We start from the raw sequence: 27442 nt of genomic DNA on the forward strand, positions 1-27442 counted from the left end.
TCTCTCTCTCTCTGCTCCTTCCCCCACTCACGCGCCCTGTCTCAAAATAAATAAATAAACTTAAAAAAATGAAAAAATAAAAATAAAATCCACTTCTGGGAATTTATCTTCATGAACATATTACAGGAAAAAAAAGTAAATAAAAATATTATTCAAATAATAATAGTGAAAAATTGGGAACATACTAAGTTCTCCTAATAGGACATTAAACTATGGGACACCCCTCAATAGAATCTTGCCATTAAAAACGTTTATTCAGGATGTGTACCAACATGGAAAATGTGATATACTATTAAGTGAAAAACAACACATGAAATTGTATACATTGCATTATTAAAATATACAAAGACTCCTATCTTTAAAAAAGATTGAAATTTAATGGGGCACCTGGCTGGCTCAGTCAGTAGAGTGTGTGACTCTTGATCTCAGGGCTGTAAGTTTGAGCCCCGCATTGGGGGTAGAGATGACTTAAAAATAAAACCTTAAAAAAATAAAAAAGCTTGAAATTTAAAAATAATTCATATATCCAGTATCTGCCCACTTCCCATCACCTTCAATGCAATGGTCCTTGCCTGAGCCCCACCACCTGGCTTGTATCCCAGCACCAGCCCTGCATTGGTCTCCATGCTTCCACCCTCCCACCTTTATTCCACATTCAGCTAGAAGGGTCCCTCAAACTATAAGCAGATCTTGATCCTTCTCTGTTCAGAACCCTGCAAAAGCTCCCCATCTCTCCAAATAAAAGTTTGGACTTTACCACTGGCTTCCAGGATATAGGACCTTGCCTGCTCTGATCTACTGCTCCATTCCCTGCCTCAGTCCTGCCATTCCAAACATGCAAGCTCCTTGCCACTCTTCACTCAGTCATTCCAGCTTCAGGACCTTTGCATCTGCTGTTTCCTTTGCCTGGAATGTGCTGCCTCCAGATATCTGAATGAGTGGCCCCTTCCTTCTTTCTGGCAGCTCTTGGGAGAGTCTTTACCTGAACTCCTCATCCAGAACAGCACTGCTCCCTCTGTGAACACCTCAGACCCTTTATTTTTCTTCATAGCAGTTGGTCAGTACCTCCCCCAGTACATGTCTTCATTGGGTCGTGTACTTACTACAATGCAAATACCTTAAGAACAGACTTTATGTCTGATTCTCTGCTGAATCTCTAGTACCTAACACACAGCCTGGCACATAGTTGGTGACTCGAATGAAAGAATGTGGGAATAAATACCGAAAGAACTACAAGCCTCGTGTGGGCTTTGTTTTTGGGTGATTTCTCCTTCCCCAAAACCTCCTGGCAGTAACAGACCCATAGCAGGAGCCCAGTGGGAACTAAAGTGGCTGATCATTCTCCCATCTGAACCCCGCTCCACCCCCCCCCCCACTGCGTAAAGTACATCCTGTGAACTGGCGGCAGTAATGGGGGGGTGTGGGGCTAATGGTAATTGCTTTGGGAGGTCAGATCCTGGCTTAACACCACCAGCTATGTGGCCTCGAGAAAATTATGAGAATTTTTTTGAGTGTTAGTTTTTCCCTGTGCAGCAAGAGAAGGATATTAACAGTTCCTACGCCCAGGGCTGGAGTGGGGGCTAAATTCCCATAAAGCACTTGACAAGCACAGTGTTGGCACAGAGTAGGTGTGCGACAACAGGCCACCAAATTAATCAGCAGCCATATATGCGCCTTTGGTTCTTTCTAGTTTACAACGTCCTCTTATACATGCTTTATCTGATTTGAGGCTTTCAACAACCCCGTCGGTTTTTTATCACCATTTTTATAGGTGAGGCAACTGGGTCAAAGAGGAATAGAGTGCCTGCCTGTGGAACACAACTGAATCTGACTACAACGCTGGCATCTTCTCGCCAGAAACACGAGTTGTTACCACTGCCGATGCTAATCAAAGTGATCTGGATGGCCCATCAGAGCCCCAGACTCTAAAGCGTGTGCCTAGTGTGAGGCTGTGAACAGCGAACAAATTCAGCACACAAAACCAGAAGTGAGCCTCCCCTCCCCAGCGACCCCACAGAGGCAGGCGTGCACAGGCCCCTGCACCCGTGAGTGAAGCTTGTGAGCAAGTCTGAACAGACAAGCCATCTCTCAGGGTCCACCCAGGATTTAGAACATCTCACATTTCCCAAGCCCTTTCTCTAGTTTCTCTGCTTCAAGTCGGGCAGCAGCTCCAAGCAGCAAAGGCCACCTTTGGTGTTTGAAATCCTTATTGCTCTGCAACCTCTGGCCTTGACAAAGACAATGTTTCTTCCCAAAGGTAATTTAAGGGAGAAGCCCTGCACAGAGCTCTGGGCTTGGCTCTCATTAGACTCTCCTCCACCTTCCCAGGATTGAAGGCCAAGGGAAGGCACATGGCAGGGAAGACACCAGCAGGTGTTAGACATGAATTTTAGAACCACAAGGCCAAAACATCACAGAATCTTAGGAGTCATGGATTATCACAACTGTAGCATCTGAAAGTCAAAAAAAACCCAAAAAACAAAAAACAACAAAAAAACCACAAACAACAATAACAACAACAACAAAAAAACCCCGCACAATGTAATAGTTTAAGCCTCATGGGGTTGGCAGAGATTTTATCGGACAGGAAAGGGCAGATTGGGAATCTGATGGCTTCTGGGTCAGGGGTATCTCCTACCTGGTCAGAGGCTTAGCAAACGCTCCCTTGTGAGAATATGGCCTCAGAGCTCCAGCCACAGGCAGGAGGCTGCGGGGACAGGTTTTGGATAGCAACTTAATGGCAAAATTCTACAACCAGGCCCCTTAGGACACAGATGAAGGAGGAGAGGGCAGCCTTCAGAAGGATGCCGCCAGGCCATCCACTGCTGGTCCCTGGTGATACGCTCCAAGATCTCGATGGAGCCAGGTTTGTGGCAGGTCACCAAGCACCAGAAGACTCTGAGAGCAATAGCATGATGGTCTCGTTCGATGGCAGGTGCTCCTTACTTGGAACGTGCTGTGTGGGCAGCACTCCGTGTCTGCAACAGAGCAGTGCACAGCATCATGATTCCTAACTTCTACTTGCATAGTGTTTATAATGAGACAAGTGCTCATGCCCCAGTGAGCATGGAAATGGGCTCGGAAGAGGGGTAGATGATGGCTCTGGCCAGGCAGTGGGGTTGGCTCTGGCCCAGTCTAAGGGCTACTTTGGGGGTCAGCTGGAAAAGGGGTCAATACAACCGCTCCACCCCTGGCCTCATCCTCATTCAAGGTCACTTTAGATACCTACGGTAATGAACTTCACTGATTTTTAAAAATGAGGGAGAGTTCTAGGGTAGTCATGACCTCATATCAAAACTATAAGAACCTCTGTCTCTCTTTATATAAAAAAATACTGAGAAGAGTTCAGCCCCCTAGGATGCTCAGAGCAGGGCAGACCAAAAGATGGAGGTCAGACTGCTTTGCCAGTGTGAGAAATCCCCAGGAGAAACAGCAGAGGCACACAGGGACTGGAGACGCTCTGGCTCGGGAGCCTGAAAGCCCTGTGCCCCGGGAGATGGAGTCCTCCTCCTCCAGAAGTCCCTGGTGCTTTCCTGTCTCTGGCGAGGGGGAAGAGCTTGCATCCTTGGGAATCGGTCCTGGGAGCACCGCTGGCTGTCAGGCCTGGCAAGCGTGACCAGCTTAGACTGGTGACATGCTCCAGCCAGGATCAGAACTCATCCCGCAGCTGAGGGAGCTTGTCCATGCCAAAGAAAGAGGACGGCCTCCCTTGGAGGTCCCGTTCCCGCTTCACGAAGGCGGTGAAGGAGGAGACACAGTTGCCAATAAAGTGGTCAGCTTGGCCAAGGATGTACAGGTCGATCTGGGCCACTTCGGGCTTCAGGCTCACCACCTTCACCTGCAGGAGAGAGGGCAGAACGTTTTCACCAGGGTGGCTGCAGGCAAAGGTGGCCAGTCTGGCCAAGGCCTGCAGCCATACCCCCAGCTTTCTTCCCTTGCACAGAAGTGCCAGACACAAAAGGAGGTGCACAGAGGATTCAGACATGGGGTCGGGCATTCCGCTGGCAGTGTTGCCCAGATGCTGTCTCAGCACACCCCCACATGGCACACCCTTCCCCCACTGCCAGCCTCAGCTCCAAATACAGCATCATTCACCCTCTAGTGTGGTTCCTTCACTGGTGTGGTTCCCTCTGCCTGGAGTGTCTTTTTCCTATTCTAGTTCAAGGCTCAGCTCGAGTTCCACCATTCTCATGAAGCCCTAGGCCAGCAGGTGTGGCTCTCCCCATCAAACTGTGATCTGATCACATAGGGCTCCACCCATCCTGTTCTGCTGCCTAGATGCCTCTGAGCCCCAAAGTCTTGTTCAATTTGTCCCCGAGATACTCCCCAAAAGTGACCCCTTCTCTTGGTGGACCATCACTCCAGGGGCGCAGCCACCACAATCTCTTACTTCCTCATGGGTCCCCTCACTGCTTCTGTGTGTTTACCACAGAGCAGCTGGAAAAACTTTTTCTCTGTCCCTCCCTCCACTGCAAGTTGAACACTCTTAAACTGTGCCCTACTTCTCTTCAGATGAAGATGAAAAATCTTGAATGTGGCCTACAAGGCCCTGTCCAAGCCACCTCTCCACCTCTCATACCTTCCCCCATCATCCCTTGAGCTCTAGCCACTATCCACCAGGCCCTTCCTGCCTCAGGACCTTTGCATGCACTCTCCCTCTGCTTGAGGCATTCATCTTTTTGTCTGCTTCTTACCTGACCCTCACTCTGCAGCTCCAGTCTCACCTCTGCAGACCCTGGTCTAGGCCAGGGTCCTCTGCTCTATACTCTCACAGAACCACATTCCTTTACTTTGGAGCACACATCTCAGCTTGTAGTTTTCACTCTGATTAAGATCAGCCTCCTGCACTTGATGGGGCCAGGCTGTGGTGGTCTTCTTGTCACTGCTGGCTAGGGCCTGTCTCAATAAATATCTGTTGACTGGACACAGGAATGAATGAGCCCCTGCCTCTCCTCAAGCTCCCGGACCTCTTTTGCAGCATATATTAGAGTTCTGTGCAAAGTCTCTTTTCCTGAGTCTAGACTGGGAGTCTTGGAGGGCAAGACTACATCTTATTTATCAGCATCCTCAGCTCAGCAGTGGCCCAGCCTAACGGAGGAGCAAGGGTGGGCTCTGACCCCATGGACAGAGGGGTTGAGGAGTAGGCAAGGACGACAACAGTGGCACATGAACCGGAAATAGAAAATGGCAAGAGACTTAACGTGTAACAAATATATCAACTCTAAAAACTCACGAAAAAACTCCCAGGGACTCTCCAAATGCTTCAACTTAGTACAGAAGTGGGGGTGTGGGCAGAGCTGGGGCTGAAAGTGCTTTGCTGTCACACAGAGATTTCTGATCTAACAAAAATCATCATCTTGCTATTTGGATGGTAGCAGAGAAATAATACTAGTATAATCATGGCCAAAATCCCCCGAATAATTCCACCCACGCCCTGAAACTTACCCGCTCCGTGTCATACCCACTATCATTAGCTTTGAGACCTCCTGGGTAAATTCTATCCCTTCTTGGGAATTTGGTTTCCTCAGCTATAACATGCAGGGGCTGAGTTGGAGGAGCCCCAAGGTCTCCCAGCTCTGATGGTCTTCTAAAAAGCGGGTGGGAGGGAGGCAGGCCAGGATGCACTGACTTGGCACCTTCTTTTCAAGTCAGGGCTTCCTGCTGGTGTCTGGGCTAAAAGAGAGAAGGGAGCCCCTCACATAAAGCCAAGGGTTCCCACTGTTAGAAAGCAAACTTTTTAAGGTCTGTGCAGGTGTTTAGGGCTTTCATTCATTCCACAAAATCTTATTGAATTCTTGGTATTAATTCAGTCACTTTATTGATATTTCTTACCTACCCTCCACTGATAGAGCACCAAGCACATCCCACTCTTTAGTCACACACTGAATATTTACTATTCGCCACTTCCTTAAGCATTTACGAAGTACAAAAGAGCATTCCCTTTATTCATCAACCACCTACTCCTACTATCAGTGATGGCTAACTTTATTGAGCACTTGTTTTGCACTGGAATGGTTTTATTTTCTTCATATCTGATCTTCACAATCACCCTATGAAACAGGACTACTCTCAGTCCCATTTTACAGAAAACGAAAGAAGTACAGAGAACTAAAGTAACTTGTGCAAGACTGCACAATGGGTAGCACCCAAGTTCTCTGGCTCCAGAGTCCAGCTCTTAATCTGTTACACTGGATTTCTCCCAAGGGCCCACTCTTTAAGCCCTTATTCAACAGTCACCGAGTGTCTACTGTGTTAAGCACTGACCTAGACAATGGTGACGGCAAGGCCTCTACAAGCTGAGGAACAGAACGGTGAGTCAGCCTCTGATCCCGCCTTCAAGAAGCCACGATGTGTGGGAAGAAGTGGGACGTGTTTCTAGTCTCACACAGACTAGACAGTGCCTCGAGAGCAGCTGTGTTAAATACTGTGACAGCTCCAGTAGGGACACATTAGCTACAAGAATGCAGGGGAAACTGGAGAGAATGGGCCAAGGTGTTTGGGCCAGGGTTTGAAGGAAGGATAGGAACCGGAGCGGAAATGTCTAAGTGTCAGAAGGACATAAAGCACGTAGAGGGAGCCGTGGGGCCACCCTGGAGCTTTCTTTGATTCCCTTCCCGCCGCACCCCACCGGGCCCACACACACCTTCCCTTTGAAGAGTTCTTGGATCTCGGGCACATAACTCTCAGAATCCGTGGCAATGTAGACCGACCGGGCGTTCAGCGCTTCCACCCAGAGCTTCACGGCCCGTCTGATCTCCTTCAGGTCAGGGAGGCACATGGTCACGGTGAGAGGGGCCGCCGTGCTGCGGCTGTAGCCCACACACTGCGGGGAGGCCATGAAGTGGGAGCCTGCGGTTCCGTCCTTCAGCATGGCGCAGGCGTTTTTCTGCAGTGTTCAAGGGGGACAGGGTTAAAGGCTGCAAACGGCCCGGGACCCCAGGGGCAGGAGCCACTAAGTGGAGAAAGGCTGTACAGAAGCTGCATTGTGTTTTTTAAAAAAGCACCGAGGGAAGAGGGAAACGCATCAAAACAGTAACAGCGGTTACTGCCGTGTAGTGGCGTACTGGCTTTTTACAAAATATTTTTTTCTTAGTTCTACTATATTATCTGGGAACTCCAGTAGAATTCTGAGCCGTGGTGGTGATAATGGGCAGCCTTATCTGATTTCTGACTTCAGTGGGAACACTTCTGATAGCTCCCATGAAGTACATGTTTGCTGTGGGTTTCGGAGAGATAGCCTTTATCAAGTTAAGGTGGGTCCCTTCTTTCCCGGTTAGTTAAGAAGTTTTTCTTTTCCTTGCTTTTCTTTTTTTTTAAATCATGAATGAGTGTCGACTTTCATCAAATACTTTCTTGGCCTCTATTGAGATGATTATGTGATTTTTCCTCTTTGGGTGCTAATACGGTGAATTACATTCCTGGGATGAAGTTTACTTGTGTTATATGCTCTTTAATATGTTATTGGAGTTTACTTGCTAATATTCTACTTAGAATTTGGGCATCTGTGTTTGTGACAATGGGCACTATCTACTCTTCTGAATTGACCTTATCTGAGTTTGCTTTAGTGCTATGCTAGCTTTATAAAAAATGACATCTTATATCTTTTTATGTTCTAAGCACATATGGACAGAAACTGTTTCTTAAAGGTTTGGCTGAAACCATTCACAAGATATTTTGGGCCAAGATACTCCGAGCCTGGCTCCTTTTCTTTGTGGAAGGAGGGCGGGAAGGGAGTCAAGGGCATACGCGTGTGACTACAGTTGACCCTTGAACAACACAGGGGTTAGGGACACTATCCCCGACCCCGTGCTTATAATTTTTGTCAAAAACCTGCATATAATTTTTGACTTCCCCAAAACATAACTACTAATGGTCTATTGTAGACCAAAAGCCTTACTGATAACATAGTCAATGAACACATATTTTGTATGTTATACATACCGCGTACTGTATTATAACAAAGGAAGCTAGAAACAAGAAAAAGTTACCAAGAAAGTCGTAAGGAAAACACAGGTACAGCACTGCACTGTACAAAATCAGCATTTCAGTGCCCCTGCGCAGTTCAAACCCAAGTTGTTCAAGGGTCACCTGTACTTCCTCAATGGACTCTGAGTGAATTTTGATCTAATTTCTATACTCGTCAGTATTTTTCAAGTCTTCCACAATGAGCATTTCTAATATACATACACACATATATCTTCTTGTGTAAATTAAGGAGACTGTCTACGTTGCTCTGTTATTTCCACACAGAAGATAATCTGATGAGGTTTCTGCATATTTAAGCAGCCTCCGAATTTGGAGGATGACATCTTCATTTCTTGGGGGCCCCACCCAATCTCCAGAGCTTGTTTTTCAACAGAGTCTACTGGCTAAACGCTGAGCTGGACCAGAGGACTCCTGAGCTGCGGGTCTCTCTCTGGCTTACTGCCTGACTTGGAGTCTACCTTGATGTTTCTTTTTCCATCTGCAAAGTAAGGACAAAAATGGCAATTGTCAAAATGAGGGTTGGCAAGTAAGCACTCTGGAGCCACATTTCTGATGTGTCTATGGCAGGATCATGGAATACAGTACCACAGACTTGGCTGAATGAGACCTCTTTGCCCTGGCTGGGACTCGGTGCAGTGGGTTCAGTGTTCAACGCCCACAGGCATGGGCCCTAGTAAGGGACACGTCAAGCCAGCCATGGGAGGAAGGGAGAAATTACCCAGTCAGAGCCAATGCGCAGGTGAATGCCCACGTAGGGCCGGATGAGATGGGCGCGGATGTGGGCCTCTGCCGTCTTCACCATCTCGTCCGACCATACCACGTACTTTTGGAGTGGCCTGTGTTCCTCCAGGACGGGGAACTGGGCCGGCGCCCCTGGGAGGGCGAGCACTGGATGTTCCTTTGGAGAAAATCTAGACATGAGACGGAATGAGGGGAAGTCAGATGGAGGACGCACAGAGCTGGCCGCCACCTCCACAGTAAAGAGGATGGTGTGGCACCATGCCCCAGAGACCCTGCGGAGGGGCCCCTCTAACATGCAAGAAGCACGAGAGGCTGTGAAACCCCAACGGGCTGATAAGAAACCGTGGCGGCGACAACAGGCACAATATGTAATACTGTCCCGTCGCACGGAATTTACAACCCTCTTTGCTTGTTTAACAATTAAAAATTTACAGTAGAACATTCCAACCTTTTGTATGTCACGCTGGCTTCCAATCTGTGGTGTGGTAATTCACTGCGGGGTGGGGTGTCTGGGCCTCGCCTCTGCCCTTTTACCCACACGGCGGGACTGGGACACACAGCTGCTTACAGAGGGCCGTGGACAGGACATGCTCACAGGGAGTGGGTACACTGCGTGAGAGCATCCGCTCAACATTTCACACATATTTGCTGACTGCCTACTATGTGCTGGGGCCCAGGGGGAGAACGAGACAGGCACGTCCCTACCTTCATGGAAAGCACCTGATGTCTGCAGATGCCCTCGTCACACCCTCCCGAAGGTTCTCCTTCACCCTTGTCAACTATGGACCTTGTAATTATTTCACCTTGTCTTCTCTGCTAGACACAGGCTTCTGAAGGCGGTGCTTCCGTGTGCTGGACAGTGTCTGGCACATGGAAGAGCCCAGTAAGTGTCTGTTGACTGAATGAAGAGCAAACCTGTTTTCCCTCTTCAGCTAACCCCAGAGTCTGTCCTAGCAACACGACACATCCTGCTGGTTCCACAAGCCTGAATGCACTTTCTGGCTCCAGATCTCTGTATGTTTCTTGCCTCGACCTGGACTGCCTTTCCTCTGTCAGCCAAAAACCTTTTCTTAAAATTATGAAATAGGCACAGCCACTCTGGAAAACAGTCTGGCAGTTTCTTATAAAACCAGACATGCGGGGTGCCTGGGTGGCTCAGTTGGTTGAGCGGCCAACTTTGGCTCAGGTCATGATCTCACGGTTTGTGGGTTCGGGCCCCGCGTGGGGCTCTGTGCTGACAGCTCGGAGCCTGGAGTCTGCTTCGCATTCTGGGTCTCCCTCTGTCTCTGCCCCTCCCCCACTCATGTTCTGTTTCTGTCTCAAAAATAAATAAACATTAAACAAATAAACAGACAGACAGACAGACATGAATTACCATATCCCCCAGCAATTGTATTCTTGGGCATTTATCCCGAAGAAACGAAAACCTATATTCACACACGGACCAGTACATGAATGTTCACAGCAGCTTTACTCCTATTAGCCCCAAACTGGAAACAACTCGAACATCCAACAAGTGAAAGGTTAAATAAACTGTGGGATATCCCACCATGAGATACGACCCGGAGATATCAAGGAACAAACCACTGAGACAGGCAACAATTTGGGATGGATCTCAAGGCAATCATGCAGCGTGAGAAAAGCCAAGCCCTCAATCTTACATACTGTGTGACTGCATTTACATAACATTTTGAAATGACAAAATAGAGAACAGAAGTGGAGAAGAGATTAGTAGTTGCTAGGGGCCAGGGTGTGCGTGCACATGTGGGCCTGCGTGCATGCGTGCGTGTTTAGGGACACGGATGCGGTTATAAACTGACCACAGAGAATCCTTGGGAAGTTAGAATCGTTCAGGTGTTCTGACTGTGATGGTGGACACACAAACTTACCTATGTGTAAAATTTGTGTAAAATTGAATAGACCTAAACATACGCACAAACCTACAAACATGAACATACAGAAGCGAGTACAAGTAAAACTAGGAAAATCCGGATACAGTGGGTGGGCTGTGTCAATGTCATCATCCTGGCTGTGACACACTACAGTTTTGCAAAACGCCAGCTTTGGGGGAAACTGGGTGGACGAGATCTGGGACCTCTTTGTGGTCTTTCTTTTTGTTGTTGTTTTCTTGTCTTTGTATTATTTCTTACGATGTGTGACTCTATAATTACCTCCATAAAAGTCTCAATGAAAAATTAGGTATTTCAAAGCATACAGGAAAATACAGAGAATAATTTTACAACCCACATACCCACCACCCAAATTAGCAGATGTTAATACTTTGCTCTGTTTCAGGTTTTTTTAAAAAAGAAAGACCAAAATAAAAGGTCTCTCCTGTCATCTCTTTCCCTCCTTTACTTCCTCTTCCCAGAAGATATTGTGGTTTTGTGCATGACTACACTTTTACTATTTGTACAAAAAGGTATTATTTTGTGTGCTTTTTACACAGTGTAATCGTAAAGGCACAGGCTGCCGAGCCAGACAGCCTTGTTCTAATGTTGACTATGCCACCTACTAACTTAGGCAAGTGACTTAACCATTCTGTACATCAGTTCCCTTATCTGTATAATAGGGTTAATAATAGCTCCTAAGTCACAGTGCTCTTGAGCAGATTAAATGGATTAATATAAGCAAAGCATTTAGAACAATACTCGGCATATACAAAGCTCTTAGGAAATTCTATTGCCATCATTATTGTCATATTGCGCGAAACCCACCACAACTTTTTAGAAATTCGACTTTATGTTTTAGAGATTTGGCCACGTTGATCGTGTAGCTTCTCTTGAAATTTTCCATTTTGCACGAATAAACACAAAAGCTGTGGTGGGCACGCCCCTTTCTTCATACCCAACCCAAACACCTCGTTCTGCAAACACCTCCCAACCCTCCAAGACCAGTCGCCACTCCCAAGCCTCAGCTCCTACAGGAGGGCTCCCTGTCCCACTGCTCTGCTGCCTTCTGCACACTGATGTGCTCGACAGCCGTCTTCCCTGCTCTCACGTCAGCCCACGAGGGTAGGAGCCTGGGCAGTCATGCTCACCGTGAGTCCCACACACTCTGGTCCAGGGCCTATGCCAAGAAAGCAACAATCAAGTGTTTGCTGACATCCTGGCTCTTTGTTATAATAATAATTTTATACATATGTGCATGTGAATCATTTATCGAGCCTTATTATGCAACAGGCAATGTTCTAATTGTTTTACGTGTATGAACTCATTTGATTCTCACAAGAGCCCTGTGAAGTAAGCACTATCGTTATTCTTTTTACAGATGAGGAAATTGAGGCACAGAAAGGTTAAGTAACAGGCCCAAGGTCACACAGCTAGGAATTGGTGAAGCTGGGATTTGAGTCTGGGCAGTCTGCTCCAGAACCTGTGTGGGTTTTGTGTGTGTGTGTGTGTGTGTGTGTGTGTGTTTGAGGGAAAGAGAGACAGAGAGACAGAGAGAGAGAGAGAGAGACAGCAAGTGTGTGTGAGTGGGGGAGGGACAGAAAGAGAGGGGGTCAGAGGATCTGAAGTGGGCTCTGCACTGATGGCTTGATGTAGGGCTTGTCCTTTTTTTTTTTTTTTTTAAGTTTATTTATTTTGAGAGAGAGAGCACGAGCAAGCGAGCTGGGGAGGGGCAAAGAGAGAGGGAGAGAGAGAATCCCAAGCACATGATGAGTTGTCAGCATGGAGCCTGACGCGGGGTTTGACTCACAAACCGTGAGATCATGACCTGAGTCAAAACCAAGAGCCAGATGCTTAACCAAATGAGCCACCGAGGTGTCCCCAGAACCTGTGTTAACTATGCACCTCTCTCTCAGTCCCCCAGGGCCATCAATGAGCCCCTCAAAGGCCAGGTCTGGGTCTTGTTTCTGATCACCAACCCCTAACACAGGGGGTACAATCAATACCTTCAGAATGAATGAATGAGTGGATGGGAAGAATTCAAGGGTCTTACCAGAAAGACCAGGCCAGGCTGTCAGGGGTCAGAGGAAAAAGAAGTGAGTATGAGCTGAACACCTACCACTGCCAGGCCCTCAGCCAAACTCCTTTTAGATGTCACCTCAAAAGATTTTAAAAGGAAAGCCAGAGTTTGTGATCTCCCAGGGAGGCTAGAACACTAGGATAAATCAGGATCTGTGCTCACTCTGCCCTCTTGGAGAGAACCTGCAGTTGACCCTTCGTGATTTCTAGATTTGGAATGTCCCTCCCCTCTCCTTAGAACTGGACTGGCACATGGTTGCACCACTGGGACATCAGCTCTGACCAGTCAAAGCACCAAGAGGCCGAGAATGATGTGTTTATTTACTCCCAATGAGAGAGGAAAGTGTTGTTTGGAAAGCAAGGGAGCGTTAGGGATCTTGTTTGGAAAGAAAGATTGACTACCTCCATATGCCCGAGTGCCCTAGATCAGGCCCTTAGCCTGGTCACTGTCCAGTTGAACAAGGCATATGCTCTTGTTGCTGGGTGCAGTAAACGTCTGGGGTTCTTCTCCCCCCCCCCCAACCCCCACCCTACTCTACTGAGATTCCCCCACCAAGCCAGGGTTTCTGTATGCACAGCATCCACTTATGTGCCCAGATACATCTGTGGGACAGTGGATGAACACCATGCTGAGTACAGAGGATGCAGGGACGCCCCGCACAAGGCAGGGCCTTGCTCTTAATGTTCCTATCTTGAAGGACTATCTTTCTGTCCCGCTCTTTGCCTGGCTGGCTCCTCATCCTTCAAGTCTCCGACCTGCCAATTACATGTCACCTCTTTAGGGCCTCTCAGGAAGGCTGCAGCCTGGAAGAATAAGGGCTGACGTGAGAGCAGGGAAGACGGCTGTCGAGCACATCAGTGTGCAGAAGGCAGCAGAGGAGAAGTGGGACAGGGAGCCCTCCTGTAGGAGCTGTGGCTTGGGAGTGGCAACTGGTCTTGGAGAGCTGGGAGGTGTTTGCGTTGGGTGTGAAGAAAGGGGCGTGCCCACCACAGCTGTTGTGTTTATTCGTGCAAAATGGAAAATTTCAAGAGAAGCTAACACAATCAATGTGGCCAAATCTCTAAAACATAAAGTCGAATTTCTAAAAAGTTGCAGTGGGTTTCACGCAATATACCGACGATGGTGGTGATGGTGATAGAATTTCCTAAGAGCTCCAAATACTGGTTACCTTCATGCCATGAGAATGGTTCAGCATGATGGGCCACAGTCTTCCAACAGCAGACGTGCAATAAATGTCTGTTGAATTAAACCTCCACCAGGGGATTCAGACTCAGAAGCAGCAGAGCTAGAAGGATTCTCAGAAATCACCTAGTGGGGAAGAAATACCTCTTATCCCTTCTCCTAGAACCCGATTTTTAGCTGGACATATGGGAGCCCCAAATAAGATTTCTGTCCTTCTTGCAGCTAGGTATAGGCCATGTGTCTAAGAACTAGCCAATGAGATTCAAGAAGGGTTGTATGGGACTTCTAGAAAGGTTCCTTAAAAAGGTGAGGCTGTGGCCCCCTTCTGCCCTTTTTTCCTTCCAGCTGCCTGGGGCAAGGATGTAATGGCTGGAGCTTCAACAGCCCTGTGAGGGGACACTGAGGATAAAAGTCAGTACTGGGATGGCTGGGCAGAGACGGGAGCTGCCTTCCAGCCATGGGTTGCATACCCTAGTGCTTCTCTTACTTAAGAAAACAATACATTTCTGGGGTGCCTGGGTGGCTCAGTCGGTTCAGCTTCCGACTTCAGCTCAGGTCATGATCTCATGCTTCATAAGTTTGAGTCCCACCTTGGGCTCTCTGCTGTCAGCACAGAGCTTGCTTTGGATTCTCTGTTCCCCTGCCCTCTCTTTGCCCTCCCCTGCTTGCCCTCTCCCTCTCTCCCTCTCTCTCTCTCTCTCAAAAATAAACATTAAAAAAATAAAAAATAAATAAAACATTAAAAAAGAAAGAATATATTTCTATCTTGTTAATCTGCTGTTATTTGGGATTTTCTGTAACATGTAGCTTAAATTATGCCTGATACACTTAGATCTGTGGCCATCCAAACTGTCAGTTGTTACACAAGAGAATTACTGGTTAAAGGCAGTGGGGGAGGGGACCAGAGCCCATCCAAGCAGGCTCTGCACTGCCAGCCTCGTGGGACTACAGGCACTTCTTAAGAATTCTGAGGAACAGTATGGAAGCCACTGATCTTGCTCCCCTCCTTCATTTTACAGTTAGAACACTGGCCAGAGAAGGGAAGCAATCTGCCTACTCATACAGTAAGCCAGGGAAGAGCCTGACCTTTTCCAACGCCGTTCTCCCTATACTCATACCCGCGGGCCCAGAGGACAACTTTCTACAGCGAGCAAGTGTCCGCTATTTTAGAAAATGTTTAAAATATGTATACTCGCCAGCTCACCCCTACAAAGCACTCAGGCTTCTTATCAGACCGCATCAGCAGGGCCTACAAAGCCCAGCACAGTCTGACCCCTGCCCGCTTCTCCAATCTCCTTGTGTGTGGCAGATCAATTCTTCAAATCGCCTTTCACTGGGTGGGCTCTATGTCTCCTCCCAACAGCATGGAGCAGAAGTGACACTGTCCCGGTCACCAGGCCCAGGCTTTGGGGGCCAGCAGCTTCTACTTCCCACCTCTTGGAACACTCATTCCCTTGGATGCATCCTCAGCAACCTGGCTGATATGCTGTCACAAGTCCAAGTCACATGGAGAGGTCAAGTGTACTCACACCAATCCACTACCCCAGTCGAGCTCCCAGGTGACAGCCAGTATTACCTGCTTGCTAGCCATGAGTGAGCCCTTGTGGACGCGCAGTCCAGCTGAGCTTTCAGACTCCAGCCCCAGCTGAAAGCTGACCAAAAAGCAAGACATGCCCAGCTAACCCAAGTGTCCATCAATAGATGAATGGATAAGCAAAATGTGGTCTGTACATACAATGAACTATTTAGCCTTAAAAGGACTAAAATTTTTATATATACTACAGCGCAGACGAGACTCGAAGACCTTATACCAAGTGATATAAGCCAGGCATGAAAAGACAAATATCATATAATTCCACTTATACGAGACCTAGAACAGGCAAATTCAAAGACAGAAAAATTGAATAGAGGGATGGGCAGAGGTGTGGAAGAATGGGGAGTAGTGTTTAATGGATACAGAGGTTCTGTCTGGGGTGATGAGAAAGTTCTGGAGATGGATGGTGGTGGTGGTCACACAATTCACTGTGCTTATGCTACTGAATTGTACACTTAAAAAAGTGGTTACAATGGTAAATGAATAAATAACACACACACTCCAGTGGCACAAATACACACAGATACACCATGCTAACCATTTTTTGAAATCTCCCATTTTTATGTTTAGAACTAATCCTGCCAGCAATATTTACTAACCTAGTAAATACTGATATTAATTACTCTTGAGAAATGATAAACAATACTCAATTACAAACTATATGCAGTAATTTCGTTTTAAGTTAATCTGTATAGGTAAGTAGATTTGTATAAAAGTATCTGGAGGGGTGCCTGGGGGGTTCAGTCGGTTAAGCATCCGACTTTGGCTCAGGTCATGATCTTTGGTTCATGAGTTCGAGCTCTGTGCTGACAGCGCGGAGCCTGCTTGGGATTCTCCGTCTCCCTCTCTCTCTCTGCCCCTCCCCCACTCATGCAACGTGCTCTCCCTCTCTCTCTCTCTCTCCCTCTCAAAAATAAAAATTAAAAAGACATTTAAAAAAAGCACTGGAGAATGGAAGTACATACATCAAAATGCAAAGAGTGTTTTTTGACAGGGTGGTGGATTAGGAGTAAATTTAATTTTCTTCTTTATTAAAAAAATTTAAAAAAATCTCCCACCAAATCTGTGGTGGGTATTCTAAAGGATACTTACACCAAGAAATTTGATGTTTAACATGAATTGAAACTTTGTACAGTTGGGATTCTATAAAGAACATGGAAAATCAAAGAACACAAGAACTGCCTTGCTGAATCCAGTCAACCCACAGAACTCTGGGAAAATAATAATACACTGCTGTTGAGCCACTAAGTTTTGGAATGGTTTATTATGCAGCAAAAGACAACGGTACAGTCTCCCATTCTCCTCCTCACTCACTCCACACCAGCCACACTGGTCTTCTGTCTGTCCCTTGATCATACTAAGCTTGTTCCTGCCTCAAAGCCTCTGCTCTCCGTGTCCCCACCATGAAGAACTACCTTTCCCTCCAGCTTTTTCCACGGATGGGTCTTTTTCTTCAGGTCTCTCATGGACTGAATGCTTGTGTCCCCCCAAATCCATTGTTGAGGTCCCAACCCTCAAGGTAATAATATTAGGAAGTAGGGCATTTGGGAAGCAATTAAGTTTAGTTGAGGTCACAAGGGTAGAGCCCCCATAATGAGATTAGCGCCTTATAAGTGAGCCTGTTCTCACTGTAACATGTGAGGACACAGCAGAAAGGCAGTAAGCCAGGGAGATCACCAGAACCTAATGCAAGAACCCAATACTGGCATCCTGTCTCAGACTTCCCAGCCTCCAGAACCACGAGAAATAAACACCTGCTGTTTAAACCCCTAGTCTGTGCTATTTTGTTATAGCAGCCTGAGCTGACTGAGACAAGGTCTCACGTACAACATCTGTTTGTGTCTTTCATAGTACTTTGTTTTCTGGAATTATCTTCTGTAAAGGCTTATTCACTGTCTCTCCCATTAGACTCAGCTCCATCAGGGCAGGGACCTTATCTGTCTTATTCTTGCCAGTATCCCCAGTGTCCAGACCAGTACGTGACACCCAGCAGGTGCTTCTTAAATAAGGGGGAGGGGAGGGGAGGGGAGGGGAGGGGAGGGGAGGGAAGTCTGGCTGTAAAGCCCAAGCTTTCCCAAGCCATCATGCAATTCCTACAACTCAGTGAACTCAAACAAGATGGTGAGGCACTGAGCAAGTGTTTTAGCAACACTCCCTGACTGATGCATCCATGCAGCACTGTACCTTCTCTTCCAACCAGGCTTGTGTGATATTTCTGGTTTTCTGGAATTTGCTTTTGGAACTACTTTTGGAGCTGGTGTCACATATTTTTTTCCTGGCACTTTGTCAATAGGAGAAAAATCTCCACCCTTGGAGGGCAGATCTACCTTTTGGCAATAGCTCCAGGTCACTCAGAACTGAATAGGAAGAACCAAGTAGGTGATCAAATGGGAATGTCCTAGACCAACCATGAGGGAGGAGTGGAACCTGCCATGACCAAGTGTCCTCAGTAGCTCCTTAATTAGCTCGGAAGTCCCAAATGGGAATTGGCACCTGTTCCAGGCACAGCTGTTTTCTCCATAGTGATTAAGAACGGGTGCTCTGGAATTAGACTGCCTGGGTTCAAATCCTAGCTTTGCCACTTCAAGCTGTGTGACCTTGGACACATGATTTCACTCCTTTCTGCTTCAATCTCCTTAAGTGTAAAGCACAGAAGACAATAATGCCTGTCATACAGACTTGTGGAAGTATCGAGTAAGTAACCTTAGAAGACTTAGGTAGTGAAAGGAAAACTTGGAACAGTGTTCGGTACACAGTAGGCACTAAATAAACAGTAGCTTTCTCATCTATTTTTTTTAAATTTTTTTTAACGTTTTATTTATTTTTGAGACAGGGAGAGACAGAGCATGAACGGGGGAGGGTCAGAGAGAGGGAGACACAGAATCTGAAACAGGCTCCAGGCTCTGAGCTGTCAGCACAGAGCCCGACGTGGGGCTCGAACTCATGGACCGCGAGATCATGACCTGAGCCGAAGTTAGCCGCTTAACCGACTGAGCCACCCCGGCACCCCAGCTTTCTCATCTATTAAAGAATTACATTTGGACTGCAGCTGCCCTCTCACCAGCTCAGTTACCCTGGGCAAGTTATTTTACCTCACTGAGCTGTTTCCTTACCTGTCAAATGGAAATTGATCATAACACCCACCTCATGAAGTTTCTCAAAGGCTTGTATGAAATAAAGCATGTAAATAACAACAGTAACAGCTAACATTGGTTGGCCCCCTACTATGTGCCATGCGTTCTAAGCTCTAGGAAGCAGATACCATAGTGCTCCTTCCATTCAGGCCAGACAGCTGGAGAGGCTGCTCAGGGTCGCCTGAGAAAGAGGCAGGGGTGAATCAGAGCCCAGGTCTGACTTACCATGAGCGTGACTCCTTTCTCTACATCAGTCTGTCCTTGGTCTACTGAATGCCAAGTGCTGTGACCCTGTGTGAATTCCTATGTCCCTCACAGCTCCCAACCTGACTTTCAAGCCCACGTTCATTCCCGCCATGCTCTAGCATCAAGGCAAGCGCACTCTGATAGTTACCATCATTGTAACCAGCCTGTGGCTCCCTGAGGGCTGAGGCTGGGTCTTCTTCATTTTTATATATCACCTCTGGCTTTTGAGTACTATGTCTCATACATGACAGACGCTCTATAAATATTTCACAGCCTGTGCCTGTGCCCTGCTAACCTATTTTTTTTTTTAATAGGGCCTACTGTAGCACAATTAATAAAGCACATCCAATTATTATCTGGATGACATCATCTCTCAGTCTGCACCTGAAGCTGCTTTTCTCTAGACGCTGCTTCCAATTTTCACCTTGTGAGGAGGAAGGTTAAGAGGGGAATGATTCTCACGCCTAGAGGAGGAAATCGGGACCCATGTGACTGCACAATAATCTTTTTATGACATCCTTTATCGGCTGATAAACTCTTGCTCAACCTTGTGGCAGGTCAACGTCCCACCGTGTCAGGCGTTGAGATGGGAACAGATCACACAGGATCCCAAGTTCAACAGATAGAACGGCTGCACCTTTGGTCTCATACATCAGGGTGTGGTGGAGGGGAAGAGGGTCAGGAAGGTGCTGAATGCTCATGGGCCCCAGGCCCCTCCCTTAAACCCAGCAACACTGCCCCCTCCAAGTACCTCTGGATCCACTGGTCTTTGTAGGAGGCGCTGAAGGAAATGCCTGCAAAAAGCTCGGACTTGTTGAAACTCACATGAAACTGATCCCAAAATGGACCAAAGGGATTTCCTTCCTGCAGAAAGAGAGTGATCAAAGGCTTACTGAGGAGGGAAAGCCCTTTGGGGATGGGGCCAAGGAATTGTGGGTGGGGGAACTCTGGTGGACTGGACACAGGTTGAAACACCTCATGGGATGGCCCAATAGGAATGCCACTTTGTAAAGCCTGGGCTGGAGACCTGAGGAGAGCAGCTGGGCCTCCAATCTGGTTTTCAGCAGGAAATGTTCACCAGTGTCTAAAGGACTCTTTCCTCCTTTACGTGCCATATCCCACTGAAGCTGCAGCATTGGTGGGGTAAGTGGGGAGGGAGTGAACCTTGGATTTGGGCCTTGGATCTTGGACTAGAGCTTCCAGAGACTTTTAAGACCAGCTAATACAACGCCCTTTTTCTTTTCTTTTTAAATGCTTTTTAAATTTATTTTAAGAGAGAGGAAGAGAGAAGGTGGCGCAGAAAGAAAGGGAGAGAGAATCCCAAGCAGCCTCCAGGCTGTCAGAGCACAGCCAGATATGGGGCTCACTCTCATGAACCATGTGTGAGATCATGTCCTGAGCTGAAATCAAGCTCAACTGACTGAGCCACCCGGGTGCCCCTCAATGCCTGTATTTTCAAGATGGAAATACTTGCAGGGTCCAGACAGGGTAAAACACTTGCCCAAGGTGAGGCCAGTGCTGGGGCTGTAAGCCAAGTCTTCCTTTCTCAAGTTTTGTGGCTCCTCCAACCACCCTCCCCAGACTTTAGCATCAGCACCTACAGACATACTCGGGATTGTCTTATTCCCAAAGTGCCAGAAAATTATAAATTTCTCCTGATAAAATATGACAGCTTCTTATTTACCCACTGAAAGGCAGGCAAGTATACAAGTTAAGAGGGTGGACAATGGAGCCAAATCACCTGGGGTTGAATCCCAGCTCCACCACTTATTTGCTAATGTAACCCTGGGGAAAATACCAAACCTCTTTGTGTTACGCTCATGTCCCATCTATAAAATGGGGATATTAATAGTACTTCCCTAGTGGAGCAGTTTGAGGAGTAACTGGGTTAACATGTGTAAAGCTCTAAGCATGGTACCTGGCACGTAGTAAGTGCCATATGGGTATTAGTTATTATTACTGATGTGGCACTTCACAGTTTACAAGCACTCTTACACCTGACCCTCATGACATTTATGAGTGAGACAGAGCAGGGATTGGTGTCTTTATTTTGCTGGTAAAATAAAGTCTCAAGGGAATCAAGGTACTCTGCCCAAAGTGACACTGCTGACAAATGTCACAAATGGGACTTAAATCTCCATCTTTCTACTCTAAGCCCTTCTAGTGCCATCCCCCACATATTGCCATCACAGCGTCTCAGGGGCCTAGAGGACATGGAACAGGCATAAAGGGTCCCCCAGACCCACCTTCATGGGGCACGTCTTCTTATCAGGGCTTCGCTGGGCTGCCACCTCAAAGCAGTATGCCACTCGCCTCTCAGGGGGCCAATGAGTGGGTGCCAGCTTCTCCATAAAGTCCTCCAGGCTGATGACCCGATGGTAGGCCTGGAGGGGCTCCAGCTTGAAGTACTTCTGGTAAGACACATGGAGCTACAGGAAAAGGTGGAAAAGGAGAGGCAGAGGTCCCTCTTCAGTATCCTAGTGGCTCTTTGAAAGACATTTAATAAAAGCATGCATCCAAGACCCAGATAACTCAGACTGTGAGCCAATGAAAAACTTTTAGGAAAGGACACCAAACTTAGAACGGAAACAGGCTGGGAGAATTTATCTGCAAACTAACAAAGAAATAGTAACACCCCTTGTGTTCAAAAATGCTTGCTGATCTAGATGAAAAAAGACATAGGCTGTAAGAGAAAATGTGAGCAAAGGAGAGGAGTGAACAACTTACACAGCAAAGAAAACCCAAATAGCCAATATACTCAAAAGATACACAAACTCACTAGTAATTAGAAAAAACAAATTGCAATTACGAGAGCACTTCTCACTCATTAGACCAGCAAAGATTTAAAAGCTTAACTTTAGGGGCTCCTGAGTGGCTAAGTTGGTTAACCATCCGACTTCAGCTCAGGTCTCACGGTTTGTGAGTTTGAGCCCCGTGTGGGGCTCTGGGCAAATACAATAATTTGCTCAGAGCCTAGAGCCTGCTTTGGATTCTGTGTCTCCCTCTCTCTTTGCCCCTCCCCAGCTTGTGCTCTCTCTCTCTCAAAAATAAATAAATAAACATTTTTAAAAAGCTTTATTAAAAAATTTTTTTCACGTTTATTTATTTGAGAGAGAGAGAATTCCCAGCAGGCTCCATATTATCAGCTCAGAGCCCAACATGGGGCTCAATATTCTGAACCGTGAAACCTGAACCGAAATCAATAGTCAGACGCTCAACTGACTGAGCCACCCAGGACCTAAAAACTTAACTTTAGTTTTTGGAAAGGATGTGGGGAAACAGGGACTGCTGTACCTGGCTGGTAGTCAAAGTATACGTTTTGGAACAACCACTTTAGAATGCAATTTTGCAGCATCTACTAGAATTTAAAATGCTCCTTGCACCTCTATGTATTTTCCCTAGAGAAGCTCTCCCACTTTGCACCAGGAGATGGGTGTAAGGATGCTCAGTGCCGCAGCAGAAGTACAAGAAAGACCTTGGAAGGAGTCACACTGAAGACACTATATCCATGACAGTGGTTGCCTCTGGGACTGGGAGGGGAGCGGGACTAGCCTCTGGAGCCACGTGAGGCTTTATCTTTTAACAACTTCATCTGTAATAATACTTTATTTCTTTTATTAAAAAAAAAAAAGAAACATGAAGCAAAGAAGAAAATGTTAACAACGATCACTTCTAGTGGTAAGTACATGGATGGTGACTGTATTAACCTCTGTATTTTTCTGGATTTAAAAAAGTTTTTTAGAACACCATGGAATAAAAATGTAGACTTTACCCTATAGCTCAGGGTTCCCAAGCATGTTCCACTAGTTCAGGAGAATAAAGAGTTCTGCAATCAAAAGGCTCCAGAGTTACACAGACCTGGGAAACACTGTGTTAAGCTGATTTCTTTACTACAGGACTTTGCAGTATGGTAATACGTAGTTTGAATCTCCAGTTTGGGAGGCTGGGGTATTGAGAATATAACTTCCCAAGCTGATTTAACCACTGCACCCTTCCTTCACAAGCCATTGGCATTCCAACAGACTTTGGGGCACTTAACCATTAGCAACTAGGTCTTGCTGAAGGATTTTAAACAGAAATAATAGGAGATTTGCCTCTTAGATCACTCTAGTGGCAGAGGAGAGGACATATAGATGGTAAGATTAGAGGAGGAAGAGGAATCAGGAGGCTACTGCAACGATCCCTTTATTTGTTCAAGTACTCATTCAACATATATTTTTGAGCATAAGTCCAGGTGAAGATGGAAGGCATGGACAGGTTAGGAGAGGTAAAGGAAGATGAAGCAGCGGGTAGAAGGAGGTATTCAGGATGACTTCTAGATTCCTGGCATGGTATCCAGGTGAATGGAGGTAACATAAACTAAGGCTGGGAATATAGGAGGTGACACAGGTTTGTCAGGGAAAGATGCCAAGTTCAGTGCTGGCTTTGTGAATTTGAGGTATCTGTGGGACATCCAAATAGACTCAAGGGCTTAGGAATTAGAAACACAGGCTTGTGATCAGAGGAGGGTCTGGGCCTCAGGTAAGTTGGGAGGTACGTGGAAAACAGTGAAAGCCACAAGATTTAACAGAAATTTACAACAAAGCAAATGATGGTAATAACAGCAACTAATATTTATTGAGTGCTGACTTAGTATGCTCATCACATTTCATGGACTTGCTCATCTAATTCTAAGAGGTAGGAATATAACTATCTCCAATGTACTTATGAAGAAACCCAGGCAGACAGAATCCAGATAACTCAACTGAGGTCACAGAGCTAATACCCAAACAGGAGGAGGAGACACACTAATATTTAAACAGTGAGTGGAGAGAGAAAAGCCTCCAATACAACACAAAGAGGAAAATGCTGAGAGGTCAGGGCTAAAGCAGGAATAGGCTGTGTCTTAGAAGACAGGAGAGTAGGGATATTCAGGAAGGAGAAAGGCTCACAGGACCAGGTGTCACCAGGAGAATAGCTGAGGGAAAGACTGAGAAATGACACCTAGATTTGGCAATTCTGAGGTCCCTGGTGACCTCTGTGAGAACAGCCCCAGTGGGGAAGAGGAGAGTAATTGGACGGGTTGAGTAACCCAAAAAAAGCAAGAAGTAGAGACTCGGAAAGATTTTTGGCTGAGAAGACAAAGCCAGAGAAAGAAAACAAGCCAGAGTGAGATGAACAGACAATGTCTAAACTATAACACTGAGTGCAAAAAATCAGCACATCAGTGGCTCCCAGTTACTGAGGACTTCCTATGTCCTAAACACTTTGCGTTGATGAACTTAGTTGATTCTTTTTTAAATTTTTTTACATTTATTCATTTTTGAGAGACAGAGCACAAGCGGGGGAGGGGCAGAGAGAAAGGGAGACACAGAATCTGAAGCAGGCTCCAGGTTTTCAGCTGTCAGTGCAGAGCCCGACGCGGGACTCGAACTCACAAACCGCGCGATCATGACCTGAGCCGAAGTTGGGCGCTTAACTGACTGAGCCACCCAGGCGCCCCTATGAACTTAGTTGATTCTAAGAGAGAGGCATACAATGTTCAAGGCATGCTACAATCACTCACTCATTATGGGAGGTGGCCACAATTACTATCAGCCTCTTTTAAGGATGAGGAAACTGAGCACAAAGAGATCAAGTAAGTACTCTGTCCAGTCTACACAGCCAGTAAGTGGCAAAGCCAAACTATGATCTCAGGTACTCTGGCTTTTAACTTCTGATAAAAACCTCTCTAAATATAGGCATACAGAAGAAAAAAATAAAAATAAATAAAACCTATGCAGAGAAAAAGCTGTAAGAATGAAATACAGTGTTTTGTACATACTAAATATCGTTTTTTAAAGTTTATTAAAAACTTTTAAAGTCAGTTCATCAGATTAATTCAATTCCTACTGCCAGGCCTCTGGGGGACACAGTGTGAACAAAGACAGACACAGGATCAGTGGAAGACACAAATAAAAAGCAAGGAATTAGAGGGTGTTGAGTATCACTGTGACAGGGTGAGGCAGCTCTGGAGCCAGACCGCCTGGGTTTATGGCCTTGGACACATTATTAACTAACCTGTGCCTCAGTTTCTCCTTCAGACTGACACTAGCATCCATCACCCTTTGACTAATGGGATGCCCAGAGGGTGGGACCAATCAGGGGTGGAAATGGAGCTTTAAGTTCCTATCACAGGCTCTGGAGTCAGACGGACATGAGCTTGAGTTCCAGCTCTACATTACTTATAAGCCATGTGACTTTGGGCAAGTTACCTAACCTCTGGGAACCTGTTTCCTCATAGGCATGTAACGAGGGAGAAAAGAGCTAGTCCTCCTGCAGTGCTCAGGACAGTGCCTGGCAGACCGAAGGCACTGGATAAGTGTTAGCCAGGTAGCCAGGGAAGACAGTTCTGGGTGGGGAGCAGGGCAGGCTCAGAGGAGTGGGAGGTAAAGCCCAGAGAAGGACTTGGGGTCAGGAGGAGGTAAGCAGGATTGGGGTAAGATGGACAAGGGCTAAGGTCAGTGGGAGGTACTCACATTGGTGAAGGGAGGCTTGTGATGCTGGTACTCAATCCAAGGGGGTACAGCCAAGGTGCGGTTCAACAGCTTTGCAAAAGCCAGGGAGCCCAAGAAGTGATCAGCCTGGTTCCCGAAGCGCCCTGGATGGTATATGGTGGTTGAGGTGAGGCCTGGGGCATGGAGGGCATGGGGCATGCAGGGTCCAGAAAGGACGCAGAGCCAGGGGTGAGGAGGACCGGGACACCAAGGAGAGCCAGGGGAGCTGGCAGCATAGGATCCAGGTGTGGACTCCTGGGTCTGACAATCAAGGCCCTTAGGTCCTACCCCTCTGCCTCAGACCTTCCAGGTGCCTTGGTGTTCCCAAACATGCTCTACACTTTCCATCCTCACCCCATGCCTTTGCTCCTGGGGTTCTCTCATCCAGGATTGCCTTTCCACCTCTATCTCCACTCACTTGTGCGTGAAAGGGGCAACTCCAGTGCCTCATTCACTGGAATCCTTTCACCAATCCTCTGCTATCCTGAATCCCCTCCTCTGCCTCCCACCTCAGACTGGAGTTATTTCCGGTTCTTCACTTTTCCTCAAATGTCCTTTCTCACTTCCTGGCCTTTGTACTGGCTGTGTCTTCAGCCTGTAAATACCTTGGGGGCCTGGGGTGAGGACCCTATCTGATTCTTTTCCTTGTCCCTAGCATGACATCCATTCATTCATTCCACAAATAGAGAGACGCCACAAGGTGCCAGGCTCTCTGCTTGGTACTGGAATATGGGATTGAGCAAGGATAAGGTCTCTGCCTTCGAGGCAATCACAGTCCAGCTACAGAGACATTAAACATGTAAACAAGTATACAGTGACACATTCTGATGATTTCAAGACAGGAAAAGTTTGGTGATTGATAGACAATAAAGTGGAGATTATTTGCATTGAGGTCAGCGAAGCCCTTTCTGGTGACATTTAAGATGCGACCTAAGAATGGGAAGGAGTTGATCTGGCAGAAGTGAAGGGGAAGGTGTTCCAGGCAGAGGGAATAGCACAGGCTTCAGGACCTGATTACGTGTGAAAAACAGAGAGGGAATAAAGAGTGGCTGCAGCTGGAGGACCTGGGGAGAAGGGAGTGGTGGTAATGATGCGCAGAGAGCCAAATCATCAAGATCTGCAGGGTCTGAAAAAGAAATGACTTCTACGATGACGATCCACCACCCCATTTAAATTGCACCCTTCAGCCAGCTTTTAGATTCCCCCTTGCTCTTCTCTATTTTATTTTCCCACGGTGTTCATCCTCTTCTATGATACTCCACATAGTTACTTATTTTTTATGTGTATCTTTTATTGTCTGTCTTTCCCCCGCTAAAATGAAGGTTCTACAGGGGCACGGCGTTTTCTAGCTTATCACTGCTGTATCCCCAGAGCAGAAAACAGGGCTGGACACAGAGTAAGGGTCCTATAAATACTATTGGTTGGTGAAAAAATCGTCCAGAGCCAACGTTGAGTCAGTCATATCAAGTCCTGCCCCAGCAAACTCCATTTACTGAACTCTGGGATGGCTTAGACCTTGCACAAGACACATCACCTCTTCCGGCTTCAGTTTCCTCATCTGCCACATTGGAAGGCTGGACACAGAGGTCCCTCAGGGCCACTGCAACTGGGGCAGGGAGGCGAGGAGCAGGCCATGCCCTGCGCTGGGTTTCTGTCCTGGACATGTCAAGGGATCTCTGAGTGCCTCAGAAGAGGGCTTTCTCCTCTCTGGGCCTCAGTTTCCCTATTTGAGCAGAGGGCTCGGGAGGCCTTACCCATGCATGGGCAGTAGAGCAGGTAACCGGCCGGGTCCCAGGAGCCCGCGAGCAGCCCCGGGAGCGGCAGAATCAGAATCAGGAGAGACACACGCAGCAGCAGGGGCGACGGTGCCCACGCGGCGGCGCCCATGACGGCTCCGGAGCCCGAGCGCGGGGTAGCGCACAGGCGGGGAGAGGAGGGGCGCGAGCGTCCGCCCCGCTCCCGGCGGTCATCGCGCGCCGCCCGCGCGCCGCCCCGGCCTCTCTAGCCGGCGGGCGGGCGGGACCATAGAGAGCCCGCGGCACCGCCCCCTCCACGGCCCGAGCGCCCGCTCGCGC

At 47.3% G+C, this 27442-nt stretch overlaps 1 protein-coding gene across 1 annotated transcript; it reads right to left on the reverse strand.

Annotated features, from left to right (window-relative positions):
- Positions 1 to 228: 228 nt before the first annotated feature.
- POFUT1 (protein O-fucosyltransferase 1) lies at positions 229 to 27322 on the reverse strand. The gene is made up of 7 exons (XM_049650028.1): positions 27122 to 27322; positions 25350 to 25471; positions 21099 to 21281; positions 19604 to 19716; positions 8705 to 8897; positions 6644 to 6886; positions 229 to 3838 (listed from the first exon to the last, which is right to left on the reverse strand). Exons 1-7 carry the CDS (start codon positions 27252 to 27254, stop codon positions 3650 to 3652), a joined length of 1176 nt encoding a protein of 391 aa, XP_049505985.1. The 5' UTR covers positions 27255 to 27322; the 3' UTR covers positions 229 to 3649.
- Positions 27323 to 27442: the final 120 nt, after the last annotated feature.

The sequence above is a fragment of the Panthera uncia genome (assembly GCF_023721935.1).
Source record: "Panthera uncia isolate 11264 chromosome A3 unlocalized genomic scaffold, Puncia_PCG_1.0 HiC_scaffold_11, whole genome shotgun sequence".
NCBI classification, from domain to species: domain Eukaryota; kingdom Metazoa; phylum Chordata; class Mammalia; order Carnivora; family Felidae; genus Panthera; species Panthera uncia.

Excerpts from the sequence above, each read along its gene's own strand:
- POFUT1 (XM_049650028.1), bottom strand. The coding sequence starts at position 27,254 with ATGGGCGCCGCCGCGTGGGCACCGTCGCCCCTGCTGCTGCGTGTGTCT. Across the intron at positions 8,898-19,603 it reads AAAGACCAGTGGATCCAGAG|ATTTTCTCCAAAGGAACATC; the intron begins GTACTTGGAGGG and ends TCTCATGTCTAG. Across the intron at positions 6,887-8,704 it reads TGCGCATTGGCTCTGACTGG|AAAAACGCCTGCGCCATGCT; the intron begins GTAATTTCTCCC and ends TGAACACTGCAG.